Genomic DNA, 20,120 nt, shown 5'->3' on the forward strand with positions numbered 1-20,120 from the left:
AAGACTTGGTATGCAGAACAGCCACTCCCAAGCAGCTCTAAGCCCAGCATAAGCAGCAACCAACTGCAGATCACTTTATAGCTCCTACCAAAGAGCCCAAGCTGGCACAAACAGTGAAACTAGACCACTTTCTTATATCAGATACAAAAATAAACTCAAAGTATATGAACGGTTTAAATGGAAAACCTGAAACCATAAAATTCCTAGAAGAAAATATAGGCAGTGAACTCTGATATCACTCTTACTAACATTTTTTTGGATATGTCTCCCCAGGATCAGGAAACAAAAAAATAAACAAATGGGACTACATTAAACTGAAAAGTTTTGGCGTAGCAAAGGAAACCGTCAACAAAACAAAAAACAACCTACAGACTAGAAGAACACATTAGCCAACAATACATTCGATAAAGGGTTAATACCCAAAATATGTAAAGAACTTAACACCAACTTAACACACACACACACAAAACATATAATCCAATTAAAAAATGGGCAGAGGATCTAAACAGACCCTTCTCCAAAAAGAACACACAGATGGTCAATACACATACGAAAAGATGCTCAACATCACTAATCATCAGGAAAATGCAAATCAAAACCATAATGAGGTAACACCTCACACATCAGAATGGCTGTCAATAAATCAACAAACAGCAAGAAGTGGCAAGGATGTGGAGATATGGGAACGTTGTGAACTGTTGGTGAAAATGTACACTGGTGTAACCACTAGAGAAAACAGTATGGAGGTTCCTCAAAAAAAATTAAAAACAGAACTACCAATGACCCAGCAATTCCACTTCTCGGTACATATCTGAGGAAATCTAAAACACTAATTCAAAAGACTGTATGTAGCCCTGTTCACTGCAAGATTATTTATAACAGTCAAGATATGGAGGCAACCTACATGTCTAAAGATGTGGTACATACATAAAATGGATTATTACCCAGCCATAAAAAATGAAATCTTGCCATTTGTGACAACATGGATGGACCTACAGGGTATTATGCTAAGTGGAGTCAGTCAGTCAGGGAAAGACTAATACCATATGATTTCATTTACATGTGGAATCTAAAAAACAAAGTAAACATACAAACAAAACAAACTCATAGATACAGAGTACATATGTATTTATGAGATGCCAGGTTGTACTGGGGGCTTTGGTGATAAGGGTGAAGGGATGAAGATGTACTAATTGCCAATTATAAAATAAGCTTTGGGGTTGTCAAGTACAGCATAGGGAATAGAGTCATTAATATTGTAATAATTAGACTTCCGGCCAAGATGGAGGCGTAGGTAGATATACTTTGTCTACTCACACAACCAAAAGTAGTGTAACAAATTTAAAAACAGAAAATAACCAGAACTCTGCCAGAAAATTGAACTGTATGGAAATCAGACAACCAAGGAATTAAAGAAGAAAAACATTCATCCAGATGGGTAGAAGGGGCAGAGATGGGCAGCCAGGTGGAGAGTACTCACAGCAAGGCACTGGCTAGAGGACCAGGGTGGGCGAGGCAGCAGCTGGTGGAGCGGGTGGTCCCAAATTTTCGATGAATAAACCAGGAGGAACAACCGGGGAGCAAGACAGACCTCCCAACCCAGCATTCCAATGATGGGAAATAAAGCCTCAAAATCTTTGACTGTAAAAACCTGTGGGGGCTGCAGTGGTGGGAGAAATTCCCAGCCTCACAGGGGAGTTTGTTGGAGAGATCCGCAGGGTCCTAGAATGCATACAAAACCACCCACCTGGGATCAGCACCAGAAGGGCCAAATTTGCTTGTGGGTAGTAGGGGAAGTGACTGAAAGCCAGCCAAGAAATAAGCAAGTGGCACTGTTCCCTCTCGGACCCTTCCTCCACATATAGTGCCACATGCAGCAACGTGGGTTGCCCCGCCCTGGCGAATACCTAAGGCTCCACCTATTACCACATAACTGGCTGACGGACACAAGAAAATACAGCCCAAATGAAAGAACAGATCGAAGCTCCAAAAATAGAACTAAGCAATGAAGAGATAGCCAACCTATCAGATGCACAGTTCAAAACAATGGTAATCAGGATGCTCACAGAAATTGTTGAGTATGGTTGCAAATTAGAGGAAAAAACGAAGGCTATGAAAAGTGAAATAAAGGAAAATGTACAGGGAACCAACAGTGACAGGAAGGAAACCAGGACTCAAATCAACAGCTTGGAGCAGAAGGAAGAAATAAACAGTCAACCAGAACAGAATGAAGAAACAAGAATTCAAAAAAATGAGGAGAGGCTTAGGAGCCTCTAAGACACCTTTAAATGGTCCAACATCCGAATTATAGGGGTACCAGAAGGAGAAGAGGAAGAGCAAGAAATTGAAAACTTATTTGAAAAATAATGAAGGAGAACTTCCGCAATCTGGCAAAGGAAATAGACTTCCAGGAAGTCCAGGAAGCTCAGAGAGTCCCAAAGAAGCTGGACCCAAGGAAGCACACACCAAGGCACATCATAATTATACTACCCAAGATTAAAAGTAAGGAGAGAATCTTAAAAACAGCAAGAGAAAAGGACACAGTTACCTACAAAGGAGTGCCCATAAGACTGTCAGCTGATTTATCAAAAGAAACCTTGCAGGCAAGAAGGGGTTGGAAAGAAGTATTCCATCCAAGTCATGAAAGGCAAGGACCTACAATCTAGATTACTCTATCCAGCAATGCTATCCTTTAGAATGGAAGGGCAGATAAAGTGCTTTCCAGATAAGGTCAAGTTCAAGGAGTTCTTCATCACCAAGCCATTATTATATGAAATGTTAAAGGGACTTATCTCAGAAAAAGACCAAAAACTATGAACAGTAAAATGACAACACACTCACAACTATCAACAACTGAACCTAAAAAACAAAAACAAACTAAGCAAACAACTAGAAGAGGAACAGAATCACAGAAATGGAGATTACGGGGGAGGGGGGTTTATCAGTGAGGAGTGGGAGGGGAGAGAATGGGGGTAAAAGTACAGGGAATAAGAAACATAAATGTGGGTACAAAATAGACAGGGGGAGGTTAAGAACAGTGTGGGAAATGAAGAAGCCAAAGAACTTACATGTGTGACCCATGGACATGAACTATTGGGGGAGGAATTCTGGTGGAAGGGTGGTTCAGGGCAAAGGGGAATAAAGGGGAGGAAAAAATGGGACAACTATAATAGCATAATCAATAAAATATATTTAAAGAAATAAAAAGGTAAAAAAAAAAATAAATAATAATATTGTAATAATTACGTATGGTGTCAGATGGGTATTAGACTTATTGGGGTAATTCATAAAGTATATAAATGTCTATTCACTGTACTGTACACTGAAAACTAATATAATATTCTGTATTAACTGGAGTTGAAAATTTAATTTTAAAAAATGATAATCTAATTTTATAAAATTATGTACTATTAAAATAAACAGTAAAATTTATTTTTTCCCCCTCCAGAGAAATAGAAGAAAAATGCAACTATTTTTACTTGTCAAATAAACCATGAACCCCTTGAAGACCAGGCCTTTGGATTCTAAGCACCTGGAACATTTTCAAGCATAGCAGTTACTCAAACGATGGAACTAAAAGCAGTGTCAAATCAGTTACCCTAATGTGGAGATGAGCTAAACATTAAATTATGTTTGGCCTTTCTCTGGCTGTTGTGAGAAAGCAGCCAACTGCAAAACAAGATGTTTATTGTCTGTTAAACCCCAATATCCAACAAACAGATAAAGAAAAAAAAGTTTCCTAATTAATATGTTACTCCTAAAACTGCTACTACATATACCCAACCTATAAAGCCAGGAAAGCCTGTTTAGGCTATGCTATTCTGTGGTGACACATAATATAAAGCTAATTCTTCAAGGACAAACATCTTTACCATTTTAATCTTGTTATAAATACACATTTTCTTTTGAGACAGAAATATTTTAAATAAATCAAATGATTTTTTCACTACAAGAGTTTTTCTCTATAGAAGACTAGAAGGAAATATATCAAAATATTTAATCTTGCCCTAGCCAGTGTGGCTCAGTTGGTTGGAGCCTTGAACCAAAGGCTGCAGGTTCGATTCCCAGTCAGGACACATACCTAGGTTGTGGTTCAATCCCTGGTTCGGGCGTTGGTTATCTCTAAGAGTTGTGTGTGACGAATTTTCTTTATTGTATGTTCTGTATTTTCCAAATGACCGCCAATGAACATGTAACTTCTTTTATACTAGAGTAATTTTCTAAATTGGGGCATGTTAAAGATCAACCACAGAAACTCTTATTATATGCAAAAGCTATAAGGTTGAAATTTTATAATACTGAGAGAAAAACCTTTAATTGTACTGTCCACTATATTAAATTTAAATTAGTAAAAATTTCAGTTCCTCAGTTGCACTAGCCACATTTCATATGCTCAACAGCCATGTGCAGCTAAGGGCTACTGTTTGGACATCACAGAAATGGAACACTTCCACTGTCACAGAAAATTCTGATGCACAGTGTTGTCTCAAAATCTACTACCATTCAGTGGGACACAGACAAAATTATTTTAGCATGTGAGTTAACACTAAAAAATATAGGACTATGGTAGAGTAATCAGTCCTGGACTTGCCCTCTCACCTTAAACAACGAGAAATCTGGATAAAATATACAAAATAACACTTTTCACCTGCTAATCAAAAGGCAGCCCAGAGCTGTGATCCTTGAGAGAAACCTAAGTGAGCCCTACTACTGCCCAAATTTTCTACCCAAAGGCACCTTAAAGGAAACAGAGTAGGACAGAAGACCCAAAGCAGAGCACAGAAGTCACGCTGGGTTAAGGAGACAGAGGTCAGGGGCAAAACCAACTGGAATATGCACAGCAGAGTACAGGAGAAAAGAGAACAGTGCAGGTTAAGAGCTCTAGAAATCTGCATGGTGTTCCCTTGAATCTGGCTGAAAACAAAGCCAAGCATGTTAGGGTGAGAAACTCTACAACGTTAGGCAAAGAAAAATTACCAGAAAGTTGTAAACTGAATAGGATTAAAATAATTTGACTGCCAACCAGCCTCAGTGGAAAGGCTCAATGAATGCACAGGACATTCAGACAGGACTCCAGAAGGCTCACAGCTTTGTAGCAGGGCTAAACTAGCCGTTGACTGAAAGGCTACTCTAGACCTGTCCTAACAAAGTTCAAAAACAAGCCAATCCACAAACAATTTAACTATCAAAACAAAATTCAACACTCTATATAAAGGAAGACAATAAAATTCAGCACTCAACAACATGGCACTCAACATCCAGCATCCAATAAAAACTGCTAAACTTGTGAAAATGGAAAACATGACCTAAAACTAAGAGGGATAAAAAACCAATAGAAACTGTCAACCAAATCAGACATAACATAGACCACAGAGACGATGGACTTAGCAAAGACTTTAAAATGGCTACATAAATATATAAAAAATTTAAAGAAACACATGAACACAATGAAGAAAAAAGAGCTATTCCTCTTTAATCTTCACCAGAGGATATGTTTATTGATTTGATAGAGAGGAGAAGGGACAGAGAGAGAAACATCAATGTGAGAAACATCAGTTGGTTGCCTCCCGTACATGCTCCGACTGGGCATCAAATTCACGACCTATGTAGGTGCCGTGACCGGGAATTGAACCCACAACTCTTTGGTGTACAGTACAACATCCAATTAACTGAGCTACCCAGCCAGGGCAAGAGCTATTTTTATAAACGAGTAAATGATCTGGAACTGCTATGTTTCATTTTGTGATTCACTCTGTATAACTACAAACTTAAAAAAATATATCAAATAATAAAGTGTTGGTACCATGAATTATTAATAAATTGAAGTCACCACCTACATTCAGAGACAATATGACTTTTTCCAATTAAAAAAACCCTAGCAAATTAGCTTCCACAAAAGACAATCACTGCATTCGACTTCCTTGGTAACTTCAAAAAGGAAAACAGCTGCCCAGGCCAGTGTGGCTCAGTTGGCTGGAGCATCATCCCATAACAGAAAGGTTGTGCGTTCCATTCCCAGTCAAGGGCATATGGCTAGATTACATGTTTGATCCCTGGTCTGGGGTCTGGGTGCGTGTGGTCCTCAATCTGGGTTCATACAGTCTGGGTACATACAAGAGACAACTGATTGATGTTTCTCTCTGTCCCATCCTCTCTAAAAGCCATGGAAATAAAAATGCCCTAAGGTAAGAAATTGAAAAAAAAGAAAAAAAAAAAAAGGACAAGAGTTCAAGTATATTTGGGGGTCCTATTAGACTTTAAAGACTAATCATGTAAAAAAAGACATAATTTAATAATAAATAAAAACTTATTTCAGTGTCTGGTGTTAAACAAGCTCATACCTACATTTAACGTTAAGAAATCACTAACAGTTACTTGATGAAGCATTATAGCCTAATGTTGTAACAGCAAGCCAGAATTTCAACTTGGTCATCTTCTAGCACTGAGACTTCGGGCAAGGTTCCCTAACCTCTCTTTTCTCATCTGTAAAGTGAAGACAGGTATACTCAGCGCACAGGGTTATTATGAGGATTAAATGAGCAAAGATATACCAAGTTCTTAGAACAGAACCTGGTACACGGTAAGTTCTCAAGAAACATTAGTTATCGTTATTTATCCATGTAAAGAATCAACACTTTGGCAGAAAGAATTTACCACATTTCAAATGGTCTAAAAACAATCATGTTAGGTTCTGAAAATATGAATGTAGTAAGACATATTTCTAACTGTAGGAATTTAAAATCAAGTGAAGAAAAAAAGATGCATAACGTAACTATACTGGCTAGAATAAGATGCACATGGGGCCATAAAAACAGCATGAACAAAGTGCCCAGAGAAAGAAGAAATTACTCAGGCTTGATGTTAAGGAGTGTTTCTGGGAAAGTTACAGTAGAAAGAACTTTACAGCTAAATCTTGAAATCCCACAGGATTCAACATCCTATAAAAGGAAGAGGAGCCTGCATTCCAAGCAGGAGAAATAAAGTAGACAGGCAATGATTACATGTAGAATTTTCACTGCTGTACCAACCCTACTGTCTCCTCAATAAATGCCCGCCTGCTGCACCATTCACCAGAGAGTCTGGGTTTTGTATTGGTTTCCTAATGCCACTGGCAAGTGGTAGACAGCCTAAGTCACTAGGCTGGAAGTGGCTAGGTTGTGTTTTCTGTCATTCTCAATTAACTTTTGGAAATTCAAACTAGTAAACATAAATTATTCCCAAATGTCCATCAGTAGATGAGAGGATAAACAACTATGGGACATTTACGCAACGGAATTCTATTCAGCCATAAAAAAGAAGAAACTTTTGCCCATTGCGACAGTATGAATGGACATGAACATTATGCTAAGTGAAATAAGCCAGTCAGAGAAAGACAAATACCATATGATTTCACTCATATGTGGAATCTAATGAACAAACTGAACAAACAAGGAAAATAGAGAAAGTCTCATAGAAAGAGGGCAGGATGACAGGTGGGGTGGGGGGTGGCAGCAGAGAGTAGGGGATGGAGGGATTGAGGAAAAAGGACTCATGGACATGAACAACAGTGTAGTGATTGCCAGGGGGAAGGGGGTAAAGGGGACTAAATGGTAATGGAAAAAATAGAATTAAAAATAAATTTTAATATAAACTACTCAATAACCAAATTTACATAAAAGCCTATAAAAACTATAGTTCAATTCTACAATAAATTATTAACTATGCTTATAATAATTTGTCAATTATCAAAGAAATATCATTCCCTAGCAATTCACTAGTTGAATAGAAAGACATTCTATGCCTCAGAATATATTAGCCATCTACTCCCAAACACTGGGCGGGGGGGGGGGGGGGGGGGGGGGGGGGGAGTGGGGCGTGAAGGTAAAGAGGGAAGAGTGGGAGGCAATTAAGATTATTCTGAGAAACCTATAGTTGAATTTCTCTTTGCAGACCTGAAAAACAAAACAAAATCCTCCTAATCCTGCTATACAATAATTTTTTCTTTTTCATGGGAAATAAATGGGATCGGCAGTTTATGACTTACTGTTTATTGTATTTAAGTCATACTACTAACATTTATCTACAATTTATCCACAATTAAATCATATATATTGTAACCAACGGAACAAGTAATGCTTACAAAGTTGCTGTAAGAAATTTCTCAATTTCAAAATATGCTAACTTGCAGTTTAGTGTTGCTAATGAGAAGAGACTGAACACAGACAGACCCACCTTCAAATAAGGTGTTCCATTTAAGGTTACATGTTATGGGCAATGCTTCCTGCCTCAGAGGAAGTAATAAAAAGGGAATTAGACATCATCTTCTTTTGTAGCAATTCCCTGAAAAAGGGCAAACTCTGTGTGTTCACTTCAACAAAAATGTTATTCAGATCTCCTCAGGTATTTGAAAGAATGACGAAATCTCTTAAGTAGAAGGCTACAACAGTGTAACATGCAAATGTTGTTTAATACTATTTCTGGCAACCCACAAAAATAACTGAGTGGTCCAAGGTCTGGGTATCCTGACATTTCTGCTTTTTATTTTAAAAGAAGCAAATTAGGCAAAATCCAAAGAATAAACTCACCCCTGAGATTAGCATACTTTAAGAAACCAGTATAAATTGGGGTGGAAGAAGGGTAGCTAAATGAGTAAAGAAAAGATACGATAAAGGTTTAACCTATGCTAACTACTAAAAATATAGCTGTTTCAATTTAAGCAGAATATTAAATACCTTTTGAATACTTGTAATAAATGTCTAAAAAATGAATAGTACTAAAAATTCCAGACTAAAAGATGTTACTGTAATCCATATTATTATTCATCAGTCCCTAAATTTATTCACTGTTGATATGAAAAGACTTTATGTTAAAAAGCAAATTTAAAATGTACAGAATTTACTTATTCACTTTTTTATAAAGGAAATTGAGAGAAGTACCATATTTTGCCATGTATAATGCATACTTTTTGCCCAAATTTTTGAGGGAAAAATAAGGAGGCACATTATATGTGGGTAGTATTAATTCCATATCTATATGCCATAATACAAAAGACTTTTTTCCCTGAAAGTTTGGGCCAAAAACGTGGGTGCACATTATACATGGCAAACAATGGTATATATAGAGAGAAAAAGTTCCTCAAAGGTTATGTCCTCTGCCCAGAAATTACTTCAGTAGAACATCTACCTACATAAGTTAACTACAAAAATCTTGTCTTGACATTAAATTGCACAACTAAAAGCAGCTGTTCAGAAATCTGGCAGTCTGGTGACACCTTGTGACCAAGCTGATCAACTGCATGCCTTAAGATTTTAGGAAGCCATCTCACCTTTAACTGGAACATAATCCACAAAAGAAAAAAGCAAACAAAATTAACCGGAGACACTGAAATTAAGAACAATGTAACAATAGCCAGAGGGGAGTGGGGAGGGGATCCTGGGGAGAGGGGATGACAGGAGCTACTATAAAGGACACATGGACAAAATCAAGGGAGAGGGTGGAGGTGGGGGAAGGAGGTGGGATTGGCTGGGGTGGGGTGGAGGGATGGGGAGAAAATGCAGACAACTGTAACTGAATAACAATAAAAATTTAAAATAAATAAATAAGGTTTTAGGAAGCCAGAAACTCTTTATTCTCTCTCTCTCTCTCTTTTTTAGAACTTATTTATTTAGAGAGAGGGGAAGGGAAGGAGAAAGAGCAGGAGAGAAACATCAATGTGTGGTTGCATCTCATGCACCCCCCACTGGGGACCTCGCCTGCAACCCAGGCATGTTCCCTGACTGGGAATCGAACTGGCAATCCTTTGGTTCACAGGCCCACACTCAGTTCACTGAGCTACATCAGCCAGCACCAGAAGCTTTTTATTCTTAAAAACACTGTTAAACATTAAATCTTTGCCTTGAATATGTGCATATTAATTTTTTAATTAATGAGATATATACATATATAACTAATGTTCACAATATATCAGTAGGTTTAACATGTATGATGCACAGTGTAAGCAATAATAAAATTAACCCCTGGGTATCTCCCTATCCAGGTAAACTTTGAGAAACTATCCTTCTGGCCAGCTGAGAACCGAATTACAAATTATAATTTGCAGTAACAGAGGTGGTCAACAGTGGCAGCACAAAATGAGTTCGACCCAAAGACTGCTTAGGTCAGTGATCTTCAAAGGGTATACAAAAATGATCCATTAGGGTATATTTACGAGTTATTAGCACTTCCACTTTTTTCTAAAATAACCATTTGTTAATATTTAACATATACAATTGATGTTAATCTCTGAGTCTGTCAGATGGCCACATGTCACCAACAGGCATAAGCAGAAGGTGGTTAACCAGAGAGGGTTGACAATGACTTGGGTACAGTGACATGCTCTATTGGTATGTGTTGAATAAGTGCACTTGTGGACTATATTATCTAGTTTTAACCAAACAAATCCTCATAAAATGGGCAAAGTAATTTTAAAAGATTCTGCATAAGAAACTATCAGTGAAGACATCAGCAATCTCATAAGCACAAAGAAGGGAAAGAGCAGCCCTGGCTAGTGTGACTCAGTGGATTAAGCGCCGGCCTGAGAACCGAAAGGTTCAATTCCAAGTCAGGGCACATGTCTGGGCTGCAGGGCAGGTCCTCAGTTGGGGGCACAGGAGAGGCAACCAATGGATGTTGTCCCTCACTTTCTCCTTCCCTTCCCCCCTCTCTAAAAATAAATAAATAAGATACTTAACAAAAAAAGAAAGAAGGTAAAGAATAAAGTTCCTCTCACTCAATAAGGTAAAAAACTTTACCAGCAGATCTACAAAAGGGTGGCCAAAACCAAAATTTCAAAATCAAAACGACCTGTTCTCTATCAAAAAGAAGAATGAATCCTGCCCTAAGGTGTAAAGTACCCATTATTGCCCTAGTAGCTAATAATGTAGTATGTATATTTAATTTTTAAATAAACAAACATGCAAAGCCCAAAATTTTATTACTAAAAGAGCATCCTAATAGGCACTATTATTTTAGAAACTCTGTAAGTGAAAAAATGGCACCACGTTAATTACCAATCTCTGACAAAGTCCACATGTGTTTAAAACAGTTATGCTAAGCAACAATATGTCTAAACACGAGATGAAAAAACAATACATGTACAGCTGAGCCTTAAACACATGGGGTAGCGGCGCTGACCCCTGAGCAGTCAAAAATCCACATATAACTTTTGACTCCCCAAAAACTTAACTACTAATAGCCTCCTGTTGACCAGAAGTCTTAGCAATAACACAGACGATTAACATATATTTTATTTTGTTATATTATACACTGTATTCTTGCAATAAAGTAACCCAGAAAAAGGAAATGTTATTAATAAAGTCCTAAGGGAAAACAAATACATTTGCAGTGTCCATTGAAAAACGTCACATAAGTGGACCCGTGGAGTTCGTGCTATTCAAGGGTCAACTGTGTGCAGAGGTATGTTTTATGTTAATAGTAGAGAGGAAGAACAAGATGACTTAGGTCTTGTTGTACCAAAGGCACTCTCCATCTAGATTAGACAAATACACAAATAACTTAATATACAATGAAACCTGAAACCTGTCATTTCTGAGCAGCAACTGAAGAGCCTGAGAGACCCGCCATGCTCTTCCATGCTCTTCCTCCTTTTACACGAGTAACAGACAGTGCTCTGGGCGGGGGCAGCTCCACCTGCCTGCCTGTCAGAGCGAGAATGAAGTGGCCTGACAGACTGACAGCATGATGGAGAAACAAACTGTCGCTTTAAGCCTTTGAGGTTTGGGGTTGTTTGTTACCAAAGTGTAACCTAGCCTACCCAGAATAAGAGAGCATGAGGCAGTTCTGCTGAAGAAAGATGGGAGCTCTAAAGGAGGATATTAACATCTCACTCAACACCTGCTCAGTCTTGTTAAAGGGCATGAAATTTAAAAAACCACTACTTTCCCTGTTCAGTGACTGATATCTTACAACTTATGCCTAAATTACAAAACAAGTTCTTGGCTATTTTGTCTAAGTTCCTTTTAAAAGGATTTTAAACTTGTACAAAAAAATTTTTAAACAGAATTCACTTTTTAGTTTACCCACAGAAACTTACCACTAAGTAATTCAATCCAGTTCTGGACTGTTTCTGGAGGCTGAGTCTCCTTAACATGCTTTAGAGCTTCATCAAGAAGGACATCCCCTGTTGGGGCATCGGACTTACAGATCACCTAAAATGTAAGCATTAAGAAAAATATGACCCACAGATTCCTAAAGAGACTTGTTCTCTTTAAATGAAAAAATTAATTATGCAAATAATTCATTGTAGCTAAAGCCCCAAGTGTACATTCAGTATCAAAGTTCACATTTTAAATTATTTCTATATTAAGAAAATCCAACATTTAACCTAAGCAGATAAGCTACAATCATGAATAAAAATAAGCTTAATTAGTAAAGCAAAGTGCTAGAACAGTTTATACTAACCATAATTACTTTCACTACTCAACCTTGGGCTATTTACACATAAATTCATTTTTTAAACATTTATTAGCTCCAGAAACAGTTTCAGTTATATGTAAAAACTCAGTATATGATACAAGGTAGCATTTAATCAGTAGAAAAATAAATTTGTCAATAAATCTTATTAAAACTGTCTAACAAATTAGCAGTAAAAATTAAGTAAGACGACGACTCAGAGTTTACCACAATAAAATAAAGATTTACATAATGAAATATAACTTGGAAGGTCAGAAAGTTTTTCTTTCAAAGTTCTGACAACTTAAAGAAAATACCAATAGGCTTGGTGACATAAAATCTTTAAATACTACAAATTGTTGTCTAAACTATATTAGGATACAGAATCCACCTTAACAGTGGAAAAATCCAGAGTTGGGAGATAAGACAGAAAAATGCTGTACTGCTTCAGCCAAGTAATAGATCCCTATAGCCTTCATTAATGTTCTTGCTGCCTCAGCAACAAATTTCTAGTTTAAGTTGTATAATATCACATTTAAATCTGTTATATATTACTCTATTTAAGCTATTAAAATATTATGAAATTTAAGAGCATTATTTTTTAATGCAACAGTCCTCTCTTAAATTTGTCAGCAATGTGCCCTTTATATTTTTGTTCAAAAAATGTAATCATCTTCTGAAAGGTTGAAATATATATACAATGTCTATTTGAGACAGTGTGACCCAATAAAAATATATTAAGAACCACAAATGCATACCACAATCTATTTTTTAAAATTTTAGTAGTTATATTAAAAAAGAAAAAAAATGGTGGAATTAATTTTAATATATTTGACTTAACCAATTATAGCCAAAATACTAATGCAATTATTTTATTTTATTTTTTAATCATCACCCAAGAATATGTTTATTGATTTTACAGTGGTCGGGGAAGAGAGATCATCGATGTGACAGAGAAACATCAGTCAGTTGCCTCCCATACGCACCCCAACCAGGGATCGAACCCACAACCTTTTGGTGTATGAGGGGACGCTCCAACCAAGTGAGCACCTGGCCAGGGCTGCAATAAATACTTTTAAATTGAGATAGTTTACATCCTTCTTATTCCATAGTAAGTATTCAAAATACAGAGTGTGTTTTCATTCACAGCATGTCCCAATTTGCGCTAGTCACACTTCAAGTGTCTGGCTCACAGACAAAGGCAGCTAGTGGCTATCGTACTGGACAGTGCACATGCAGAACATTTTCGTCATGGCAGAAAGTTCTTTGGACAGCGCTTTTGGAGACCATGCTTCCAGTAAGGGGGTCAGAGAGGACAGGAAGAAAGGAGAGCCTAGGAAGAAAAAGTTGTATGTCCATATACTGGGGTCATGCCACACCACTTCTTACTTCCCACTCACACTCCTTAAATCTATGCAATCTAGTCTCAGCGCCCACCTTATGCCCATCCCGCCCACTTTGAGAGAGGTCTTACATCAGGGTCACAATAACCTGGGTACGAGTAGACCTTTTTTCTTATGAAATTCTGCCCCCTAGTCTGTCTCAGAAGGACCACTTTTCTCTATCAACTCTGCAACTATTCTAGTCTACCTAACCTGGTTATCTTTCACGCGGATTAATTTAAGTTCCCTCACTACTTTTAACCCTTTCAATCCATTCTCTTCAGGGATCTTTATATAAGACAAATCTTATCATGGCATTCCACTGTTTCTGCTTAAAACTCTTCTGACTCCCAGTAAGCTCTAAACTCCTTAATAAAATTCAGTAACATGCAGCCCACTGGCAAATATTCTGTGCCCACACCTGTAATTTCTACTTTTTTTTTTCCCCTTTGGAGAAGGAAGTCTCTCTCCTTCTTTAATCTCAACAGATAACCTAGGGCAACAAGATATTTGAGGGAAAGCCTTCATCAGCAAAGAAACCAAAAAAGAAAGGAAATAAGAACTTTGATGAAACATAGATAACACAAAGGAAACTGGGAAAAGCCATAATATCATCAGAGACTTTAGAGATATTACATCAATAAAACAAGAATGAAAAGCCCCAATAAAAAAACAAGAAAGTGTTCCTGGAAATAAAAAACCTGAGAGCCACAATTAAAAAAAACTCAACAGAGGGTTAAAGATAGGAGAAGTCAGAGAATGTCAATTAAATCTCAATAAAACTGGGAAACACAAAAAGCAGAAAGAAAAAAGAAAGAAGAGTAGCCAAAAGATCCACATTCAACTGATAAAAGAGTCCAAGAATGTGGAGGGAAGAAGATACAAGAAATATAAGAAAACTATCCAAAACCAAAAGACACATTTTCGAACTGTCTCAGAAGTGCACGCATAATGAATTTTTAAAGACTCACATCAAGGCAAATCATACAATTTCAGAATACCAGGAATAAACAGAAGATCCCAAATGCTTCCAGAAAGAAAAAAGCAGATCTTATACAAAGAATGAAAACCAGAAGGGCACCAAACTTTAACCGCAACTCTGTAAACTACAAGACAATGGGGAAATTCTCTAAAAAAAAAAATACTTCAAATCTAACATTCTATTGCCAGTCAAATAAAACTAAGCTTTCAAACTGAAGTAGCATCTATAGGAACACAGTCTCCAAACAGTTTCCTCCCGCAAGGATGGGAGAAAATATTAGATCCAGAAAACAGAGGGTTAAAAGCAGTGAAAACGTCACAGGAAATCCCAGTAGAACTCAAGCATAACTCATTCTGACTGGAAGGAAGACAAGGTGAATTTTAAGAGTTAATGGAGTTATATGGTGTAGTTTAACATCTGAAGATTAATACTGCTAAGTTCTCTCTGATGGAGCACGTAAGAAAACAGGACAGCTACAAAGAAAACTGGTTTAAGTGTGTAAATTAAATCACACTCAAGTATTTTTCCAAAAGATGTATCAACTACCTACTTAATTAAGATCCCCAAAACAAATACACTGAAACAATAAGCCCACACAGGCAGGGAACATGTGTCTTGGTCATCACTTATCTCCAGGGTCAAGCACGAGGCATGGCAGACTTAGCACTAAAAAAATGTTGATAACCAACACAAAACTGTTCTTGTTCCCACACAAAAAAGTATCAGTATCAGTACAAAGAACCAGTATCAATATATTTTCTCTTCAGGTCTGGCATCCATAACATTAATGCAAAATTACTTATAACTACTATAATTACTAGCAACCTATGTATATATTTCAACAATAACTGAAACAGCAGATTCCTAAGGTCTTTTCCTCCATAATTCTGTGGTTGTACAGTAAAATGAAATAAAATTACACTCTGCTTTATAATATAGGTATCTAAAACAGTAATTTTAAAACTAATCCTATGTCAGCTCATTTGACTTTATTTTAAATGGCGAGACAAGACTTCATTTTAAAGTCCCATGAAAAATATTTTCTGCTATACCATATTTACTTTGTATATACCTTTAAAGAATCATTAATGGCTTTCTTTCCTATAGGATTATTACTCTGTACCATATCAATAAAAAAAAACCATTCCATTCTGACCTAAAACTGTTTGGATTGCATTAGGACACTGTATTAAGGAAAAAAACAATTTTAAAACACCATGCCCCCCAAAAACACAATGAAAGTTATGTCAAGTCTTTCCAAATTATCATATTTTCCCATGTATAATGCACATTTTTCTGCCCAAATTTTTGAGGGAAAAGTAAGGTTGCATGTTATACATGGGTAGTACTAATTTCGTACCTGTATAAATGTTTTTAATTCTTTTATTTATGCTTATGTGTTAAAAGTGTAACTCTAGAAGGCAATGATGATATCCATATGCAAAATAATACCCTGGAATATGATAATTGGTTTTGTTTCTAAATATAAATAAATAAATAATTGACTTTTAAAATTAAAACAAAAGCTTTTTTCCTCTGAAAGTTTAGGCCAAAAATGTGGGTGTACAGTATACATGGAAGTGGATTATACGTGGCAAAATACAGTATGGTTTTCAGAAGCAATAAATGAAATTTGGAGTCTTTCTGAATCTGTTGAGATGCAACGGCCAGTGACTGTAACAGTGAATTACATTCCTCCTTATGCACAAGGTACCAGGAAACCAAGAATGAAAAATACATACAGAAACATGATTTAATAAAAACTTAACTTTAAAATCAACTTCCTCTTTAATGTTTGAAATCCATCGGCAGAAACACTCTTCATTTTTAGGAAGCAGAAGCCCTTTAACAAGAATATGTTATTCAGACTTCTCTTACCTTTCTCGTTAACAGACTTTTACGTCTCATTCCACAAGCCTCTAGTTGTAACCTTCCTCTTAATGCTAATTCAATTAACATACAGCCACGTAATCCAGATGATATACAGTCATTCCAAAATGATGTATAACCCTATTTTAAAAAAGAAAAGAAAATAACTAATTTACTTTGAAGTCAGAGTCAAAAACAGAAATATTTTTGCCATTTGGTCCCGTTTACCTCTCATGTCTTTCCATAATTATAATCTGAAATACAATATTGAAAAAATACAATTACTATATATTATTAATCTAGAATATTCAGGATTTTCAGGGCTTACTGGTTTTTTACCACTTATCCTTACATGCAGAGAAACAACAAATGACTATGGCAATCAGAGGCATAAAAGTACAATGTCTTTCATTCTTTGGTAAGGTATGTGTTCATTAAGCTCTCTCAGACTACAAGCCCCAGGGCTCATGCACACAGTAACCCCAGAGTACAGTGGCTTATTATCAGTATACTTGAGCAAATTAAGTAGTTCAGGAAAACACTTATTCTCATTTATTTTCTCTAAAGAAATACAAATGGCCAATTAGTACATGAAAAGATGTTCAAGTCACTAATCATTGGAAATGCAAATCAAAACTATAATGAAATACTACTTCATACCTGTTAGAATGGCTACTATCAAAACAAAACAGAAAACAAAGTTATACATATGGGCCAGGATGTAAAGAAATTGCAATCAGAGACTTCCCACCAAGATGCAGGCATAGGTAGACACACTTTGCCTCCTCGCACAACCAAAATTATAACAAATTTAAAAACAGAAAATACCCAGAACTGCCAGAAAATCGAACTGTATGGAAATCCGACAACCAAGGAGTTAAAGAAACATTCATCCAGATGAGTAGGAGGGGGGTGGAGACAAGCAGCCAGGGTGCAGAGAACACACAGCAACGCCGGGGCAGGCCAGGCAGCAGCTGGCCGAGCAGGCGGTCCACATTCACGAGCAGGTAAACAGCAAGGAGCAACTGGGGAGCAAGACAGACTGAACAACCCAGGGTTCTAGCGCAGGGAAATAAAGCCTCAAAACCTCTGACTGACAAAACCTGTGGGGATTGCAGTGGCAGAAGCCCCCAGCCTTGAAGAGTTAGTTGGAGAGACCCACAGGGTCCTGGAAAGTACACAAACCCACCCACCCAGGAATCAGCACCAGAAGGGCCCAATTTGTTTATGGGTAGTGGGGTAAGTGACTGAGAGCTGAGCAAGCCCATTGTTCCCTCTTGGACCCCTCCCTCACAAACAGCACCACAAGGCAGGCGTGTGGGTTGCCCTGCCCTGGTGAATACCTAAGGCTCCACCCCTTACTACATAACTGGCTGACGGACACAAGAAAATACAGCCCAAATGAAAGAACAGATCGAAGCTCCAAAAATAGAACTAAGCAATGAAGAGATAGCCAACCTATCAGATGCACAGTTCAAAACAATGGTAATCAGGATGCTCACAGAAATTGTTGAGTATGGTTGTAAATTAGAGGAAAAAACGAAGGCTATGAAAAGTGAAATAAAGGAAAATGTACAGGGAACCAACAGTGACAGGAAGGAAACCAGGACTCAAATCAACAGCTTGGAGCAGAAGGAAGAAATAAACAGTCAACCAGAACAGAATGAAGAAACAAGAATTCAAAAAAATGAGGAGAGGCTTAGGAGCCTCTAAGACACCTTTAAATGGTCCAACATCCGAATTATAGGGGTACCAGAAGGAGAAGAGGAAGAGCAAGAAATTGAAAACTTATTTGAAAAATAATGAAGGAGAACTTCCGCAATCTGGCAAAGGAAATAGACTTCCAGGAAGTCCAGGAAGCTCAGAGAGTCCCAAAGAAGCTGGACCCAAGGAAGCACACACCAAGGCACATCATAATTATATTACCCAAGATTAAAAGTAAGGAGAGAATCTTAAAAACAGCAAGAGAAAAGGACACAGTTACCTACAAAGGAGTGCCCATAAGACTGTCAGCTGATTTATCAAAAGAAACCTTGCAGGCAAGAAGGGGTTGGAAAGAAGTATTCCATCCAAGTCATGAAAGGCAAGGACCTACAATCTAGATTACTCTATCCAGCAATGCTATCCTTTAGAATGGAAGGGCAGATAAAGTGCTTTCCAGATAAGGTCAAGTTCAAGGAGTTCTTCATCACCAAGCCATTATTATATGAAATGTTAAAGGGACTTATCTCAGAAAAAGACCAAAAACTATGAACAGTAAAATGACAACACACTCAACTATCAACAACTGAACCTAAAAAACAAAAACAAACTAAGCAAACAACTAGAAGAGGAACAGAATCACAGAAATGGAGATTACGGCGGGGGGGGGGGGTTATCAGTGAGGAGTGGGAGGGGAGAGAATGGGGGTAAAAGTACAGGGAATAAGAAACATAAATGTGGGTACAAAATAGACAGGGGGAGGTTAAGAACAGTGTGGGAAATGGAGAAGCCAAAGAACTTACATGTGTGACCCATGGACATAAACTAAGGGGGAAGAATGCTGGTGGGAGGGGTGGTTCAGGGCAAAGAGGAATAACAGGGAGGAAAAAATGGGGCAACTCTAATAGCATAATCAATAAAATGTATTTAAAAAAAGAAACTGCAATCACTGAACACTGCTGCTGGGAATGTAAAATGGTTCTGCCACTGTAGAAAACAGTATGGTAGTTTCCTCAAAAAATCAAACATAGAGACAAATTTTTGAACTCTACCCAAGATGACCTTGCACAAGAAAGAAATTAAGATTACTAAATTCAGTTCTTTGCCTTCAGAAAAACAGAGGATGGATGGTAAACTTGATATAAGTATAGAGAGTCAATGACTATAAACACATCAGGATTAATTGGTCCAGAACAAGCAAGGCAATACCTTACTTTCTAGTCTGGTCTGATCAGATTATACCTAGAGTAATATGCTCAGTTTTGGTAATCCAGAGAGAGGAGGAAAAAGGTCAAACAGGAGAAAGTCCATTAGAAAATGACCAAGGTGGATGATGTATGTAAAGTCATGCCAATGAAAAATTAATTTAAAAAATTAAAAAAGAAAAACATAACAGCATCTTACCTTGGTTGAAAGTGGTTGCTATGTGCTGGGCATAGTTTTAAGCATAAATTCACTTCACTCTCCCCTTCCAAATTTGGGAGGAAAATGGGGGTGAGTGTTATAGCCCGAAAATTGCTTACCTGGCTTGCGAGAGGGGGGAGGGCAGCAATAGAGTGGGGTATTTTTTCCTATTTTCCTCCTCTAAAATCTGGGTGCATCTTATGGTCTGGTGTGTCTTATAGTCTGAAAAATATGGTACTCCCTTAATTTTCACAGAAATTATATGAAGTAGCTACAATTATTATTCCTGTTTTTTAAAATGAAGAAACTAAACTACAGAGAGGTTAAGCAATTTGTCCCAGGATATGTTTTAG

General features: G+C 37.3%; 1 protein-coding gene across 2 annotated transcripts in view; it reads right to left on the reverse strand.

The window, feature by feature from the left end:
• Nucleotides 1-20,120, reverse strand: part of GOLPH3 (golgi phosphoprotein 3) — a 41,640-nt gene that overhangs the window by 2,924 nt on the left and 18,596 nt on the right. Inside the window, exons 2-3 of one of the 2 annotated variants that reach the window (XM_053914094.2) lie at nt 16,672-16,803; nt 12,071-12,185 (exon numbers count right to left, since the gene is read on the reverse strand). In XM_053914094.2, the coding sequence (XP_053770069.1) occupies nt 12,071-12,185; nt 16,672-16,803 (247 nt within the window). The remainder of the gene's footprint in view (nt 1-12,070; nt 12,186-16,671; nt 16,804-20,120) is intronic. The other variant, XM_053914096.2, reaches the window with a different exon arrangement.

The sequence above is a fragment of the Desmodus rotundus genome, chromosome 1 (assembly GCF_022682495.2).
Source record: "Desmodus rotundus isolate HL8 chromosome 1, HLdesRot8A.1, whole genome shotgun sequence".
In the NCBI taxonomy this organism is placed as follows: Eukaryota; Metazoa; Chordata; class Mammalia; order Chiroptera; family Phyllostomidae; genus Desmodus; species Desmodus rotundus.